Source organism: Anabas testudineus, chromosome 13, assembly GCF_900324465.2.
Source record: "Anabas testudineus chromosome 13, fAnaTes1.2, whole genome shotgun sequence".
NCBI classification, from domain to species: domain Eukaryota; kingdom Metazoa; phylum Chordata; class Actinopteri; order Anabantiformes; family Anabantidae; genus Anabas; species Anabas testudineus.
Window position 1 is genome coordinate 9358977 of NC_046622.1, and position 18131 is coordinate 9377107.

Genomic DNA, 18131 nt, shown 5'->3' on the forward strand with positions numbered 1-18131 from the left:
GAGGCTGAAATCAATTTAAGCTTGTATAATTGGTTTGTGAAGGAAATGAGCACTTCTTCATGGATATTAGTCAATGATGCATTAGTGCACCGAGCATCAGGGACCATAACCTTCAGATAACCTTGAAGTGGAGTTTGAAAGAAGAGAAAGAAATATAGAAACACTGCATGCACCTGTCACCCACCAAGGTAAGACTTTTGATGATTCTATAGCATGTTAATTGTGTTTAAAAAGCTAATCTGACCTATTAAATAAAAAGTCCCTCTGAAAAAGCAACCAGTTTACAGTAAGACTACTAACTCCAGCCGTAACACAGACACATTGATCAACGCTGCCAGCCACAGAACATCTGTGGTTAATAGGGCATAGTCACAGAACATCTATTATATCTGCTTGAGTAAATTGTGTAGCATCCTTATACACTGTGACTTCATAAGAACTAATACCTGCGAGGCTGGGCAGTGTGTGGTGGAGCATGAATAGTGAAGCCTCATGCTGCAGTTAGTTAGCTGCAAACTGTAGCTTTAAGAGAGCATTATATTTCCCAACATAGACTACTATAATATCATGGAGCTGTTAAATGCACCTCTGCAGGATAGAAATATAGAAAACTGATAAAATATGTATGACAGAAAATGATGATCTCTAACATCTACTGCACTATTACTATAGACTATTGTTTATTAAGCTGTGAATGAGCAGAGAATGATTTCAGATTCAGCCGGTGTCTTTATGCTGTGTCACTGTTAGTTTTGCAGCAAAGTTTAATCCAAGGATACAAAACTGATTTCAGTGAGAATGAAAAGCAGTGACTAAATACATGTATAATTAGTTGCTCAGTTTTCTTTATTTAGATGATTTATTAAGAAAACCCAATTGCTATATTTAAATGAAAAACAACTTTAAATTGAATTAGTTATTTCTAGATCGGACATTAGCATCCATAATCTTACACAGAGAAACTCCCACTAAAACAATGTAATTATCCACCAGTGTGTGTATAAGTTGTATTTTACAATGCACATGATTTAATATGAGCACTTTCATAATATCAGAACATCTTAACTGTCCAGTCTAGTGCAGGTTGATTTATTATATAAAGATAGTACCCATTTTCTATGATTAACCTCTTAAAGGAAAGGTATACATCAGTACACAGGTATTTCCATACACTGGAATGTCTGTAATGCAATAGCCTACCAGTAAATAACATTTCTCTGTAACTAGGCACAAATAAGCTCATTAGTCCTTGCCCATGTGGATGAATCCCCCTAAAAACAGACCTCAGGGGCTGCAGAAACAGGAATCAACATTCCCATGAAGGCACACTCTGCTGTAGCTTGTGTTTTACACTCTGCCCTGAGTAACGAAGGCGCACACAAGGTTATTTTTTTCCCCCATAGATCTAAACTGCTCTGACTGGGTTTTACCATCTATAATTTCATACTCCTCCTCCTGTTTCAGTGGAACAAAGTGAAGAGGATAAAACCACGTCTCCAGTTTTCTGGGAACTTTGCAAAAGAGTCCAATAGTTTAAAAACCCTTCAGACTTTAAGATTCACCCACTACTCCCATAGCATCTCCCTCGTTTTCCTCTCTGTTTCACCTGTTTAAGCTAAGAAAAGGCAGCCTGCTGCAGGGGTGTGAATACAGAAATGAACGAACAAGGAAGACTACAATTCAGTGCAGTTTAAAACAACCACCATTCAGTTAAAAACGTGCCCAGCCTCGTCCAGTTGTTTAAAGCAGTTTCGCCGACCAATGAGGCTGTAGTGAAGATAGTGTAAGATTTGTGGTTGGTTTGTTTAAAGCACACATAAAGGCGGAATGCAGATCCTAGGTCAGCGCTAAACCATGTCTGGAGACTAGATGATGAACATTTCAAGCATCTAAGCAACTCGTCTTTTCACACAAAAACAAAGGTGATTCCAATTCTGCTATTTAGTCCTGTTACGTGAGTCCCCGATGTTTGATTGGAGCAGCCATTCCAGGATTCACAGTGTTTCTGAAGATCATCTGAGAAAAACTGAGTGCACTTTTTGAGTAGTTCTCCTAATTGGAAAAGTCACAGACTATCATTTTGGGCGTGGCAGTGGTCACACACTCTGACCGGGTGGTCCCAGCCTCGAGAGGGCACAGGCTTGATGTGTGTGGAACAGGGACCACACACACCCTGTCCACAGGCCCTGCAGTGGTGCTTGGACATGGCTGGAGTGAAAGTTTTGGAGCACACGTGACACTGGGTGATGCTATGGTCTGGCACCCAGTAGTCTGGTCGAGCCACATCCTTCATAAAACCTGGGGGAACAGACAGAGTAAATAATGAAAAAATGAAAAATAAAATAATGCTATTTCTTTCTATTGGAACATAAATCAGCATATCGTAAACAAACCACCTCCAGGGGCTGCTTCATATCATATAGACTGTCAATGATGTTAGTCCCTTTACAGTATCCTTAGCTACATTAATGTTTATGGAGTAAATAAATATGTAAGATTTACAAACAGAATTAACAGCTTTAGTTAAGCCATATATTCCTTGGAGATGAACCATCAATTCAAAGAGATTACTGTAGTTGGTGAAAATAATTGCTGATACAACAGGTCCAATTAGTTTTGTTTTTAAAATTAATAATTACATTCAGGCTCAAAAGACATCGGATTAACCTCGCCCAAGAGTTCAGTACATGTGCACCCAGCTGCACAGTACTGGCAGAATGTGTGATGTTGAAATGAAGCTGCACTCACAGATAGGGTAGTCCACTGCTGTGGTGACCATGTCCAGAGTAGACTGAGCCACCTCTGTCACCCTGCGAGCTATGAGACCGCGAGGCTCCACCTTACACACTGCAGAAAATTGATGGGTGGAAAATGTGCAGGATTAACAATAGTTATACTGTATATATCAAGCTATCACAGATTCAATCAGCATGTCTGCACGTGTGTTACCTTGGCTGTTGGTGTCGGCTGGCCCTCCCTGTCGGTAACAGGCCTTACACACCCTCACAGGACCACTGCCCCAGCCCCTCTCTGGTACTGGCATCCTATGGCTGGAGCAGGGATGACAGAAACCCTCACCACAAGATCGACAATGATGCTTTCTTTCTGCCTCTTCAAACACCTTCTGACAGCCATGACAGGTCTGAAGAGAATAAAGGAGCGGAGTAGGAGGAGACAACGAAAAACAGGACATCCATTAAAATGTAATTATTGCAAGGATTGATTGAATAATAAAGCATCTTCACGTTTGCTGCTTCTGCTGCTTTTGCTGTGTGTCTCAGCTTCAGTTCTCTCCACTCACAATGATCTCTGTGTTGGGTCTCCAGTACGGTGGTGCCACCTGGTCAGTGAGCCAGGCAGTGACGGCTTTGGTGGGACCGGTGCTGTACTCCGACACTGACTGGATCACAAAATTCATCCCGTCGAGGACCCTCTGGGCGGCATTCTGGTGGGTGGTAGAGAATGTGTCCGACTGAAAGAAGAGGGGAGAAACAATCCAGAAAACTGAAGAGCAGATGTATAAAGTTTTCTAGTCAACAAGTTAAGTGAGGCAAAAAGGGGAAAAGCTGTAAGATGAGGTAAAAAAAAAAAAGAAGAATCTGTGACTAAAAGTTGATGTATGATCCACCAAGCACAATCCAGAAAATGTTAGTCACTAGTATACTTCTATGTTTTCTTTATGCGGAAGATAACAAAAGATAACAGGGCAACTGTGAAAACACGTACACCTCCACTACAATGGATTATCTCTGACCTGAAATCGAAGAATAGTTTTGACAGTTGATTCTGAATAATATCTAATATAATGAGAGCTTATTTCTTTCTGCTAAATTGTTTGAATGATTTGTAAAATCATTCAAAGTATACAATTTTAAACAGTCTAAATGTGTATAAAAAACTTGAAGGCAGATTAGAACACTCACCCCTTCCCAGACGTGCTTCACCTCAGATCGCACCACACTGCTTTCAGGGTCTTGGTTTCCCATCCAGTACTGTCTACTGCGATAGATTACACCGCAGCTACTACACTCCAACACATAACTGAGGAGGGCAGGGAAGAAGAGACACACAGAGAAAGCGTCAGTCAAAGTGATGGCTAAAAGTCAATGGAAGGTGTATGTGCGTATTTGTATTTACCTACCCTGACCAGGCATACTTGGCCAGTCCAAACCATGGGTTGTCAGAGGAAGCTGATGTCTTGGGCACAACAATCACCTCTCTGCCTCCTTCATAGCATCTCTGGAGGCACAACACAGTCAACAATACAGAAAATATACACTGCACGTCCAAAAAAAAAGTCACCACCTAGATTTAACTAAGCAGACAGGTAATGGTTATCCCATTGGATAATTACTGCATGGATGATTATTTTTTAGCTGGTAAGAAGTTATCTAACTTGTGCAGCGGTCCAACTATCCCATCATCAATACAAGATCAAGAAGAGAAATGAATGTAACTCTGGACGTGCAGTATATAAACATAAATAATGTGTTAGTCTATGGTGCTGGATAGATAAAATGTAAATAACAAAGTACAATAAAGTAGTCCAATAACAGCTGAAACCACAACATCACTTTTAACAACTGTGTCACTGGCTGATAAAACTGGTCACAAGTCAGTTTTACCTTACAGATGAGGACCTTGTTGTTGTACTGGTGTGCATACTGGCACAGTCCATCTGCCATGTGAGGGACCCTATCTCTCAAGTGGTTCATTCCATTTTTACAGCGAATGCTGGAGGTGAGACAGAGAACCATGGAACAGGCAATAGAACAGACGTCAGTCAGTGAAGACAGGTTTTGTGGAAGTTGGAACTGCGTGTATAGTACATTAATCCAGGACTAAATCCTTTCAGAACCACTGAGATGAATTCCTCCCCTCTCCCTTCTAAACTTTCCAGAAAGGAGAAATACAAATAATGGAGAACATTTCATCTTTCCATGTGGAAAAGACATCAAATTTTATTTGTCCCACTGGGAAGATAGTTAATATCCATAAGAGCAACAACAGATTTCTGCCTTAAAAAATACATTTCTAATCTGATTTAGCCAACGACTAAAAGTCTTTTTTATTTTTCCATCTGGAAGAAAAGGGCTTGCTTGAAGAGCTGTAGAAAAATTCAATTCAATATCAATTCAATTTTATTTGTATAGCGCCAAATCAAAACAGATGTCATCTCAATGCACTTAATATTGTTTAAGGTTTAAGACATGAACTCAGAAGATCTGGGATGTTCCCTAGCTCCAAAATTTTGTTTTTTGTACATTTTGCTAAATGTCTGTAAAAGGCAGGTTTTAAGACAAAGTAGTTACACTCCTTTGAATAATATAAGACTTCATCAATAATAGAGAGGGTGCAAAGTTAGGTGACTCTGACAAAAGGATGAAGAATTACTGCTGTTAGTCCAAATAGCAGTGTGACCCGTCTTTACACAGACACTCTAAAACAAGTAATGGACAATAAAGTGATGTTTGGTGGAGAGCAAGATTAATCCTAAACATCAAGGATTGAAGAACTGTAAGATTTATGATTTATAGATGAAAGGTTTTTGAATTTTAGAAAGTAGAAAAGGAAATGATTAAAGAAGAAGTATTTATCTGACAAGGATTTCAGTCGCAATCTTTCCAGGTGTAAGCACCAAGTCATTCTCTAGAAAAGTACCTGCCCAAAACTGTTTGTAATGACTTACTTGCAGCTGAGGCAGACGGAAGAGCAGGTGAAGTACTCATCAGGAAAAAACGAGTACAGGGTCATTTTATCATCTGACAGTTCTCCACAGAATCGCTCACTCAAGGCCTGGGAAGATCGAGAAAAATAAAATGAAAGATGAGAGAAAGTAGAGGAAACTCTCTATCTTAAATTTCTCTGCTTTGTGTATTTAACACTAACAGACCACTACGTACTTGAAGAGCGCGAAACACAATCCCAGGCTGGCGGGGGGAACGTGTGTGAGTGTTCTTCACTTGCTGCTTGACGGCCTCGAGGAGACTGCTGTAGTCGGTGGGAGGTGTGATGGTCTGGGTGCCTACATACTGCACTGAGCTAAAGGCCTCTGTCCCCAGAGCCAGGTCGTGAAAACGCTTCTGGAGCAGTGTGTCAGCATGACCAGCCACCTTTGAGTCTACAGAAGAAAGAATGTTTTTTTGTTGGACATCAGGGAGTCATTAAAAACCACAAAATCCTTTTGTGAGAAAAAAAAAAATACGCTTATAAATCTGAGGTGTGGTTTTGTGATCACATGCAGCATGCCATTTAATATAGTACTCTCCCCTACCGTGACCCAGCAACTGAGTGTGTGTTGTCTCCTGGAAAACAATGACAGCAGGCCCAAGAGAAGAGAGGGGTACGTCCAGACCACAGCGACTGGACAGGGCCCTGAGCTCAGGGGTGAAATGCTTTAAGTAAGCCCCAGAGGCATTACTCAGGAAGTGGAACATGTCGTTGTGGAGGCGTTCGGCTCGTGTGCGATAAACTACTATGTCAGACACTGCTAATACCTGGAAGAGAGGTGAGCAGGTGTTTAGACAAATTCCAAAGACAGGGCATAAGAGACTTAAAACTGTATCATGACATTTCACATTTTTTTGAGATAATGATAGGTGTACAGCAATTGTACACTTCAATAATATTTTTAAGCCACAAGTCACATCAGAATACAGTCTTTAAGGGTGAGCAACAGAATCAATGATCAGAAATAACAAGTCTCAAAATTAAGAAATACAACACTAAAATAACTATATAGCTAAATGACAGCCAAATATTGAAATATTTCTTTCACAGCAGTATCTGTGATTATTTTTTAATCACCTGAATCCATCCTTGTCAACAGTTTAGCTTATTATCCTGGTTTCATTTTTGGTAAGAATTTTTCAGATATATACATACATGTACAGTAATTGTTAATTATATGAGGACAACAAGAGAACAATTCACAGTAGCTGATAAAAATCCTCAAAACATAGCATAGATTTAACCTGTGTGCGGATACTGCCAGCACCACATGGGCCTGAAGCAACACTGATAGAAAACTGTGGCTCACAAGACACTGTAACCCAATTTGAGATATATTAAGAAATTTACAGGTCACGTAAAAGTCTGCTACACATCAATGTATCTGAGTAAAAATACACAGCTAAAATCTATCAGCACCCATTTTCTCACCCTAATTAAACACAGTGACGAGGTGAAGACAAACACAATGTGTTTAATAAACATAATGTTTTCATCCTAGCATGCGTTTCCTTTTTTAAACCATGAGCAGTGCTGCTCAGGAAAACACCGTAGCATATTTGCAGTTTGGCAAAGAGTACACTGACACTGTAACATTGTGTTTTAGGGCTGCTTTGTTGCCTCAGAGCACACATTTTATGACCAATTAATAGAGACACCCACATAATTCAAAAGGGTTCAAATAATTTATCTTGCCACTGTAACTATATACTGTAAGATGTGTAGACTGCCTTGTGTAGGACCATCTTTTACTTCCAATAAAATCAACCAGTGGCCACTAAAATTACCTTCAGCAGCAGTCGCATTCTCTGGTTCTGATTGGCTGCAGCTCCCAACAGGCCCTCGGTATCCAGAGCAACCAGACTGAGGTTGGGGTCGTAGGCGGCCCACACTCCCACAGTACAAGAGCTAGGGGACTTGGAGGTGTAGAACACACTCTCGCCATTGAATAGGATGTGGTTGAGGGTGTGAGACTTGCCATCGCCAGTGTTGCCAAAGATGGAGAGAACCTTGACACCTGCCACGTCCCCGCAGCCAAGTCTGTCCATAAACTCAGACTCATCACGGACCTGAAGGGAAAGTAAGGACAACACAAAGCTCAGAGCCATCTAAGTATAAAAGATCAATTGCTATCTTAACATGACATCATTGGCTCCTCTACCTCCTTTTTTGAATCAAGGGAAAACCAAATTTGTGTGAGCAAAATGACACTATTACACCACGATAGTATTTACATTCACTCTAGAAAATCACCATCACCACTAGCTACCATTAAGTGGAGGCTTGTTTTCCTGCGATCCACTGAAAAAGCCATTAAACAAATAAAAACAAAACAATAACAACACTCAACAGGGTGTAAGCAATAGGGACGACATACACAACACAATAGAAACCACCTCACGTTATATATAACTAATCAAACTCTATTCATTAAGAAAGTCTATCCTGCCACAAACACTAACGACTAAAGTGGATGTGTACATGTCCCAGGTTGCCTGGATAAGTATGAAAACATCTTTATCGACTGCACTTTGTACATTTGTAGCAACAACTCGAGTTCCTCCCTGTAGATCAGCTGGGCTGTATGACTCACCAGGGACTTTCCCTATGAGAAACCAATTTTCTGCTCTGCTTCGTTCAGGTGTAGTTTCTACCTTTCATTTCTTTTAGAAACCACGGGGCCTTGATAGCGAAACCACAATCTTAGACTAAGCATTAAAGACGTAACGTTACCAGTTGTAATGTTACATTAGCAAACAGCAGACGCAGCATAAATCTGTCGTAAGCCCACTTTGCTAGATTAAACAATAACCAGACTTTCAGCTGAGTTTTGTGTATGAGAGTTTGGTTTGTGTACAAGCACTGTTAGCAATAGGATCAGCGACAACATATACTTTAAAGGCCTAATTATAATCTTTGTTGTCTTCCCCGTCTTAGCCTAGCATCTATTTGCTAGCAATTAGCGTTAGCTCACGTTAGCTAGCGTTAACTTTACCTGCAGGTTTTCTTGTTCATCCACCAGCAGGAAGCTCCGGACACCCTCTGGACTCTGCTGTGGCTTCGCTGAACCGATCGATAAGCTCTCCATTTCCTTCATCAATATTTCGGACATCGTTGTTGAATTAACTAAAACATGTTTTGTGACGACGAAAACAAAAAACGAAAGTTCAGCATGACTCCTGTCCGTCTGTCAATCATAACAACAACAGCGCGTGTGCTGCTAACGCTGCAGGAAGGAGGGGCCACGGAGCACGTAGGCAGTGACGTAAGACGCGCCGTGCGTGCGCTTGGTCGACGTCGCTGCTGATACATCAGCACCATCGTGTGGTCGATTGCAGTATTGCACGCCACATGCCATTCAACAAACTTCTGAGATGAGAGAACAAACAAGCACAACGTTAGATGAGATATCTATGTTTCAAACTTCTCAGAGTGGTCTGCAGTAGATTTTTAAAGTTTAAATTCATGAACTCAACAAAATTCACGTGCATATATTTGTTTCACCGCACAAAGCTCAAATGCATGCACAGACTTTTAAAACTGCTGCAAAGCCACGATGAGAGCAATACACACAGAATCAAAATTTGATTTTAAGTGGCAGAGAGTGTTTTATTGGAGCAGTGCTGCCACGTTAGAGCAGCTTGCTAATGTTCATTAAATATTTGTTAGCACAGATCTATAAATATCACATGTCACTGAATGGCTTCAGAGCGGCGCCACTGCTGCTAACATGACATGGAGAAAGAAATTCCAGCATTGGTGTCCAAGAGTCCTGGCTCTGTCCGATCTTCCTCCCGTCAGTCCTTCCTTCCTCCCACACCACATGGATAAGGGATTAAATTAATTTTGGGGACAGTTCAAAGAAACACCAATAGTTAAGACAAGCCTTTGTATATGGTAACACATTCATCTGGATGTAAAATAATAGGCCATCCGAGGTGGATTCATTAATAGATACAGGAAAGCAAGAGAGCAAGCAGAGAAAGATAGCAGATGGGAAGGAATTAAGGAAGGAATGAATCAAGGGTGGAGGAGTAAAAGGTTTGGAAAGGGTCCCAGCCTTTCTCTGGGCTCAACCATGAGAGACAAATGTCTGAAAGAATCAATTATAGGCCTACTCCCAACCCATAGCCCCTGATTAATGAATAATTAAAGCTGCTCAGTGCAGAGCTATCTAGCATAGATAATATAAGATTAACCATGGGTCTATCAACATGCCACCACTAATGTAAGGTTATGTAGGCACAGCATCTCTTAAACTGCGCTAAAATAAATGATGGGAAATAGACTGACTGAATGATTTCATATTGTATAGTATTTCCAACATTTCAATGGGCAGAAAAGAAGCGACGGCCATAATATGTTGATTGCAGAGGTTCAGCTTTTCTGAAAATATACTTATTTCTGTCCTTATTATTGGTCTGTAGTATGAGCACAGAGGTTGGGATGATGTTTGGCCTGCACTTTCCTAAACCAAATGTTTTTTTTTTTTTTTTTTTTTACTGATGTGCATGTGTGTGCAAAACAAAAAAACAATCAAACACACAAAAAACATTTAAAAATATGATGTAGTCTATGCAGTTAACTCATTAGCAGCCAATGTGTCCATCAACTTCTCTGATGTGGGGCAGTTCACTTCGAAACCATGCCCATCGCAATCCACACATAGCAACAATACACTAAACAAACTGGCATCCTCACACTGACAGGCACTCCTGCAACCCAACCTTGACATAACTGTAGTCATTTTTTTTTTTTTTTTTTTACAATAATTTGGGATCTGGGGGAATGGCTTTGCCCTTACAAGTCCGAGGCGGGACTGTGGTCCACTTAAACCGCTAACCTCGCTGGTACTTGTAGTGCTGTCGTCCTCGGCATGTTTCATGTTGACATGCGTAAAAAACTACACTTCCCCAAAGCTGTCACAGAGCGCTCCCGCATCCCATTGGCTGCTCTCTCCAGCCGCAGCCCCAGAGAATGAATGAAATTGAAATAGCTGCTACATTACATGTACAATACCGGGCTCTGCAGTGTTGCATTCTATCATACTATATCAAAATGGCCACAGCGGTACAGAACCCCCTCAAATCGTAAGTACAACACATTTCCTGAGCGTTTGCGCGTTTTTGTATTTGTGCATGCTGTCAGTGGCAATTGAAGATCCTTGAATTCCCTGATATTTTTCTCAGCATGATTACCAACACATCTATACGTGCAATGTATACAGCAGAGATTGAGATCATGTCAGGGAACGTGAATCAGCTCTGAGGAAAAGTTATATTTAAAGCTGACGGGGCTTTCTGTTTTTTTTTTTGTTTTTTTTAATTATTATTGTGCGCTCCGCTGCAATTCAAATCATCGTTTTCCCTGAGCCAACAGCAGCGCGTGTGCAGGGATATGGAGGAATGCTGGAGGTAGATTTCGGTGACCCGGTATGTCCCTTGCCAGTGTAGTCAGCCAAGATCACGGTCAAAGCCGGACTGGAGTGGCAGACTCGCCGGGAGGCAGGGGAGCTTAGATGGCTTTACAGTACCTCTGTGCACATTTTTGGACAGAGAGGGGGTAAACAGGTAGGCAGAATTAAGCTCACTGCTTGGGTTTTGGTCTGCAGCGTTACCTTTACTGTCGGACCTCTCGGAAAGATGTAGGCTGAGGTAAAGACGCTGGTGTTCGGCTTCAACTCCGAGACTTGCTTTCATCTTCTGCCCCTATAATAAAAACCGAAATTGCAATCCAGCGTTTTACAGTGAACGCACATCTTAGCGGACATTTATTACCTCAAAGGGGTCTCTTTTTTTACGGCTTTATTTCCCGTGAAGTTTCTCTTGTGATGATTCCCTTTGTGCAGATTCTTTTTATTTTTTATTTTTTTTGTTTTTCTGAGACTGGTTTCAGCGGAATGTAGACGCCTGCTGCCCGCCTGGGCTCCCAGCCAAAAAGGTGGCTGATGTGCGTCTGTCAGCGGGTAGTTACACAAATCTACCCCCCCCCCCCAAAAAAAAATCACAATAGCTCCAATATAAACATATAACCTGGGAGTGTTTGAGTGCACAAAAGATCCAGGTCAGGCAGTTTGAAACAAAGAAAAGTCACAAGACCTGTGTGCAAAGCAGAGGATGCTGCACAGGTTTTACCTGAGCAGGGATATGGGATATAGACTGCCTGCATGCCTGTCTGCCTGTCTGCCTGTCTGTCTGTCTGTCATCATCTCTGAGATGCAGACACAGGCGACATTTCGTGCAATTCCATGAACGACTGCCCTGTACGTGCCTGCTTTGAAGAGCACTTCACAGGAGAGAGGATTACAATGGTAGCTTACTGATTGGGCAACTGTGTCCTGCCTTCGCTGGCTGTGGTGGCATTTAAATGGGGTTTTGCCCATAACACCACCCCCCCCATTAACAAAACATACGATTAATAATTGTAAGTTTTAATTAGGACTGTGCTTTAATGAGCTGTTATGTAGTAGTGTTAGTGTATGTGGTGACGGGACAGGAGTAGACAGGTGGGCTGGATGGAGGCTGTGATGTGGGACCTCTCCTTTCGTCACTCCTCCTCTCCTCTTGTCTCTGGGATACTCAACCAAGCAGAGCCAAAGTGTTACTAGATTGCTCCCAGAGGCCCTCAGTGACAGCATGTCAGGGGATTAAATTGACTGATTTGCATGGGATATATATCAGAGCAGAGAGGGAAAGAGGTTGTAGTGGCAGAGAGAAACTACAATGGTGAAAGTGTAAATGGTGTAGAAAGTAAATGGTTGAAAAGAGGCTCAGGGCCAGTGACTAATGAACTAGTGCCCAATTTTCAGTTGTCGCCTTACATTGATTTTTAAGTGCTTCCAAAGTTGGACAAAGGAGAAAAAAGAAGACATATAAGAAGGCAGCCAAGTTTTCAGCCAGAGTTAATCCTTCAGGGATGCCAGCGCATTGTTTTACTACAGCATCTGACTTTATGGGCAGAAAAAAAAGCTGAATGCATTTATTATACAAGGCCACAGCAATCAGCGCAGCTTTTAACATCTCACCAACTGCATAAATACCGTCGTTACGCAGTATGGGTTTAACTATGTTCCAGTTACCACACTGCGATCAGCTTTTAAACAAGCTCTGGTAATTAGCATGTCTACAAACAAACTTGCTATTAGAGGCTTACAAATTAGAGGCCAATCCAGTAAAATGGGCCAAACAACTAGCAAAATTTGGTTCTTTGTCAGTCCTAATAGCGTGGCTGACTGCGCGCTGGAGACAATCCCTGTTGTTTTACTAAATGTCCTTAAGTCTTGTTGAATCTCAGCAATACATTATAATTAATTCAGTGGATGTAAATTCTGTGGGAAGCATTTACAATTGTTGCTGAGCGCCCAGCCAAGTGAGAGTGGGACTTGCAGTGTGATAGCCAGTGGAGGTGCATGTGTGTGGAAGTGCTGTACAGTGGAGGGTTCATTTGTGTGCAGTGGCAAATCAGTGGTGGAGCGAGCAGCTAGCTCAGACCTACTGGGCATTTCCCCACCAGCCCTCTCTCTGTCTGTGTCTCTGCTGGATTAGAGACTCATTTAATCTCTCTTTCTCTCCTTCTCCTCTGTTTCCATCTACATATCTCTGCCTCTTATTTCCTCTCTGTCCTCCCATCACCTCTGCTGCCCCATCATCCATGTTCCCTCCCTCTTTCTCCATCACTTTCTCCATCCATCACTCCTTTCACCATCTCTCTTTTGTTCAGCCATTTCCTCTCTGTCTCGCTCTCTCTTTTCCCATTTTCCATCTTTTCGGCCTCAGACCATCTGAGCCCTCCAAGTCACTTACCCTCAACCTCCCACCTACCACACTTCTTTACACAGTGAATCAAGGCGTGTCACTACTTTAATATTTAGCAAAAGATATTCTCATTCTTATATTTAGTGTAGATTTGAATTATATGCTGATATAATGTTTGTTCACACCAAATCATACAACATCCTACGTCTAAAGGGTTACATATACTGTATTCCTGATGTCTCCAGCTAATAAAATGTGATGACAAAATCCTTGAAAATTAAAATATTTTAGGAAGAAAGTGCAATAAAATTAAATTTACATTTGGAATTTGACTTGACAATCATGTTGAAAGCACAGGTGGCAAAATCTGTCAAAATGGCAACTAACATGGAATATTTTTTCAGTGTTATTACTTCTTTGTGGTGTTTAGAGGGAGATATTTAGATAATCGTGTGCTGTGGCATTGGCAGTGGTTGTGGCAGGGCCTATATAATATAATTTCTGCCCTGCCTGACTGAGCCGAGCTAAATGAGTTCCATGTAATAACCAACTGTGTGCAAACAGACCTGCTTGATGGCTGAAACCACAGCCTGAGCATACATTTCTAGATCTTTCCTTTTCAGTCTCTCCCTTTCATTCCCTCACTTGCTCATTTGTGTGGTATCACCCGTATGGATGCAGACACACACTATCACACACACTAGTAAACACACAATGGGAAACACACTCATTCCCTTTCTTGCTCTCAGTTCTTTCTTTACTCATATGGGAGTAAGCCTGAGGTCTGGTGTTTTTAAGGGTATTTCTTTTTTGGAGTTATTCCTTTCATCATCCCTTTATTTAGACTATATCTCTTTTACTTTGTCTTTTTTAAGTAGATAGAAGAGAGAGAGAGAGAGAGAGAGAGAGAGAGAGAGAGAGAGAGAGAGAAGAGAGACATAGATAAGTATTTTTAGCTCTATGACCTATTTCTCCAGTGCTACCTAACTAACTGTCAGTCAGCTCCACTGCTTTTGGACCTTGCGTGATTTCCAGGCAGGACATTTGGAATTTGTAGTTCTGTGAGATTGTAGTACAAATGGAAAAGGTGTGGTGGTGGTGGAATAAATGGACCCAAACCTCTCCTCTCCTCTCCTCTCCTCTCCTCTCCTCTCCTCTCCTCTCCTCTCCTCTCCTCTCCTCAGCATTATTTCTCCCCTCTTGTCATTCTCCATTTAAGTTATTCCCAGTGTCTCTGAATGTCCAGTGGATCCCTATCAGGAGTTGGTGAGGGTGGAGTCAACACAAACAAATAACTGCTTCCCTCTACAACACTTTAATAAGGGTGCACACACACACACACACACACACACACACACACGTGCACTCACACATGAACACTGTGATACAGAGGTAGGGAATCCATCGCCATAATAAGAGGCAAGTGCAGTGGTGATAAATCTCACCTGAAGGAGCTGTTCAGAGGCAGATTGCCTTACCCTGATGTACTGCTCTCAATACACACTGCAGCCAGCTATATACAACCACACATATAGACCAGAAATGCATGCACACACACACAAATACAAATTCAGCATGCATAAGTAGGTATGCACTAATGCAAGCATGCATGCACACACACAAATCCACAAACAGGAAACATTCATAGAGAGGCCTTTGAGTCACAGTTTTATAGTGATTTCAAGATAACCACACCCAGTGGACAATGAGGGAGAGAGACACAGGAAATGACATGCAACTCTTCATTAAAATCACACGTAGCAGGTAACACAAAACGCTAGCAGGAATAACACGATCTGTTGCACGACTCTGTCTCTGTTGTCTACCTCCCTCACTCTGCCATTCTCTGTCAGATCTCCCATGATGTTCAAATATGCAAACAGTCAGTTGCAGACACACACATACACACACACACACATACACACACATGCACAGATCCAGTGCTGTGACAGCGATTCAAGGAAACTGACGTTTTCCAGCTGGTAGTGTGGCAGACGTCCGCTCCTGCACAGATACTGCCACACGCATTCGCACACACTCCTGTCTGTCCATCTGTCTGTCTGTCACTGTCAAACTTAGTGTGTGGCCTCTTTGTGTTTGTGACTGTCACACACTCTGTCACTACTCACACGCTAAGACAAAGGTACGTCTGTTCTTGTTTTCATTAAGTCAGATAGTGCATTACTGCATTAGCAAGTCTGTACTCCAGTGCACGTGCCAAGTTTTCCTATTTTTATTGAACTATATATATATATATATATATATATATACACACACACACACACACACATATATATATATAGATAGATATAGATATACATATATATGTGTGTGTGTGTGTGTGTGTGTGTGTGTGTGTGCACATGAGCACACACACTGTGATTGGGAACACAGAGAAATAAGACAAATAATTTCACCGAGAGTGTGAGAGAGGAGCAGAGTGAAGAAGAAATTGAATTGAGGATGATGTGGATGGGGGAAGGTGGAGAGAGGAGGGGGGGGAGGAGGAAAGAGGTGAATTGGTAAGGGTGATATTGCATAGTTTAATCTGTTGAGTTCAGCCATGGATGGGCTGGGCTGGGGGAGGGGAGGCACATTACAGTAGTAGGCTGCCTGATATTAGTACTCCACTGTGTGAGCGTGCACACACACACACAGACACGCACACACACACACACTTAGCTCACAGGCCAGACAGCACAAATGTGTGAGTAACTGCACAGATGGACAATGGTGAATGAGACAGGTGTGTGGACCAGGTGTACAGACTTGAGGATGTGGGCACAAGTGTTTTAACAAGCTTAAAACTAACCCATACACACATATACACACAAAGATACACAGAGAGCTACAAGAGATCGTCTCAGCAGCATTTGCTACAAATCTACCCATACAATCAGCCCTCAGCCCTCATAAAGCCACTTTCATGTGGACTACTTAATTTCCTTCCAGTTTAATTACCTCATTTCACCCAGTTGGAAACCACCATTGAAATGAAATCCTTTGTTGGCGTTGACATTTTTCTAATTGTTGACTAATTTTTATGATTTCCCCATATTTCTCTACGGTATTTACAATGTTGTGATTTCACCTCTAGGGGGAGCCCTCTGTTTCTCTATTGCTTTGGGAAGCAGCTAATTGGTGTGGTTAATTGCACCGTAACCAGAAACTGCTACCGGCAGTGTGTGTTTGTGTGTTTTAGCAGAGTGTGGATGCCACACTGGACTGAGACTCGGTATGTGCTGAAGTGGACTGCTTCTGTTGGATGGGACTTGAGGGATCACCCAGAGATTCAGACAATAGCTTACCCACGGTGGGCCTGGTGGGGTGGCCGTGCTTTTTAGGAAGGCTGTATGTCTGCTGCCTGTCAGCAGCACAAACGGGTTTGTTTGTGTGTATGTGTGTGTAAGTGTGTGTGCTCCCAGTGATACCAGTTTCTTCAGCAGTCTCATGGAGGCCTCTCCCTCCCTGCTGTTTGCTTAGTACAGGCTGAGGCAGACAGCTCAGTGTGGGCTTAGGATTCATACACACACAAACACACACAATACATGCTCCAGGCACGCTCTTTCTCTTTCTTCATCTAATCTTGATTTGGTGTGATTGTGTGTGTCTGTGGTGAGGGGTGCCGTGTTATACAGATTGTTAAGCCCACTGAGGCAAATTTGTGATTTACATTTACATTTAGTCATCTGGCAGATGCTTTTATCCAAAGTAACTTACAAGTCAAGCAAGTAAATAGTTGAGTTTGGGAGAAGATACTCAAAGCAAAATGCCATGGGAGGAAATGACACCATTGCCAGACATAGAATAATACAAAAACATTTGATTGATTGATTGATTGAAAATTGGTGTTTGTGAATAACTTATATTGTTATGATCTTAATTTGTATAGATAGACTGTATTTTACAATTGTTATCAGGTATTTCTTGTGAAAGAAATTTCAATTTCAATGAGAATTCCTGATTAAATAAGGCTTAGCTAACCACCTAAATAAACCAGTTCCATAATACTATACCAGATATGTCTGTATCTATTATATTCTTTGTTATATTGATGATTATTGGTCTGGATGATTATTGATACTCTTTTTATGTATATGTGTATTTGGTAGTATACATTGTTGGTGTGTGCATATGTACAGGTGCCCTCCGTGTTGTTTTTGTGCCCTTGCATAGTGCAGGCCTGGGTGATTGTCATTTCCGTCATGTCTGCCTGCACATTTTTGGTAGTCAGCTCCAGTTTGTCAGAGGATTGGCTGTATTCCAGTTAATTACTAAAGCGGATAGTATTTCTCTCTGTGCTTGTGAGTCTGTGTGCATGCATTAGTGTACAGTATAGCTGGAATAAAATATAAATAGAAATACATGTCGGAAATATCGCAAAAATGAAATTATATAAAACTGTAAAATTAGTTTTCATGCTCAATGAGGCATATACCCACAGTTCGTGTGTGTGAGAGTGTGTGTGTGCAATTCAGGTCTCAGCTTTCCTTTGTCAGCAGTGTGGTTTGATGATGGGCAGTTTGATTTCTCTATGCCTCACTCTGTGGTCTGTGTTTTAAGCAGCCTGCTTGGCTGGTAGGACCACAGTGGCCACAGGCCAAAGGGGTGCAGATAGAACAGTTTCCCTCTATATGAAGGAAAATT

At 41.7% G+C, this 18131-nt stretch overlaps 2 protein-coding genes across 2 annotated transcripts in view; one reads left to right on the forward strand and one right to left on the reverse strand.

Moving 5' to 3' along the window:
• Positions 1 to 828: 828 nt before the first annotated feature.
• si:ch211-11n16.2 (zinc finger FYVE domain-containing protein 1) lies at positions 829 to 8950 on the reverse strand. The gene is made up of 12 exons (XM_026377258.1): positions 8726 to 8950; positions 7518 to 7799; positions 6275 to 6497; positions 5904 to 6121; positions 5690 to 5796; positions 4626 to 4734; positions 4142 to 4239; positions 3924 to 4041; positions 3302 to 3472; positions 2950 to 3142; positions 2749 to 2847; positions 829 to 2298 (listed from the first exon to the last, which is right to left on the reverse strand). Exons 1-12 carry the CDS (start codon positions 8840 to 8842, stop codon positions 2066 to 2068), a joined length of 1968 nt encoding a protein of 655 aa, XP_026233043.1. The 5' UTR covers positions 8843 to 8950; the 3' UTR covers positions 829 to 2065.
• Positions 8951 to 10613: 1663 nt separating this feature from the next.
• Positions 10614 to 18131, forward strand: part of dpf1 (D4, zinc and double PHD fingers family 1) — a 33256-nt gene continuing 25738 nt past the window's right edge. Inside the window, 2 exon segments of the mRNA XM_026376758.1 lie at positions 10614 to 10628; positions 10630 to 10820. Coding sequence (XP_026232543.1) covers positions 10614 to 10628; positions 10630 to 10820 — 206 coding nt within the window.

Excerpts from the sequence above, each read along its gene's own strand:
- si:ch211-11n16.2 (XM_026377258.1), bottom strand. The coding sequence starts at position 8,842 with ATGTCCGAAATATTGATGAAGGAAATGGAGAGCTTATCGATCGGTTCA. Across the intron at positions 5,797-5,903 it reads TTGTGTTTCGCGCTCTTCAA|GCCTTGAGTGAGCGATTCTG; the intron begins GTACGTAGTGGT and ends CGATCTTCCCAG. Across the intron at positions 3,473-3,923 it reads TGAAGCACGTCTGGGAAGGG|TCGGACACATTCTCTACCAC; the intron begins GTGAGTGTTCTA and ends CTCTTCTTTCAG.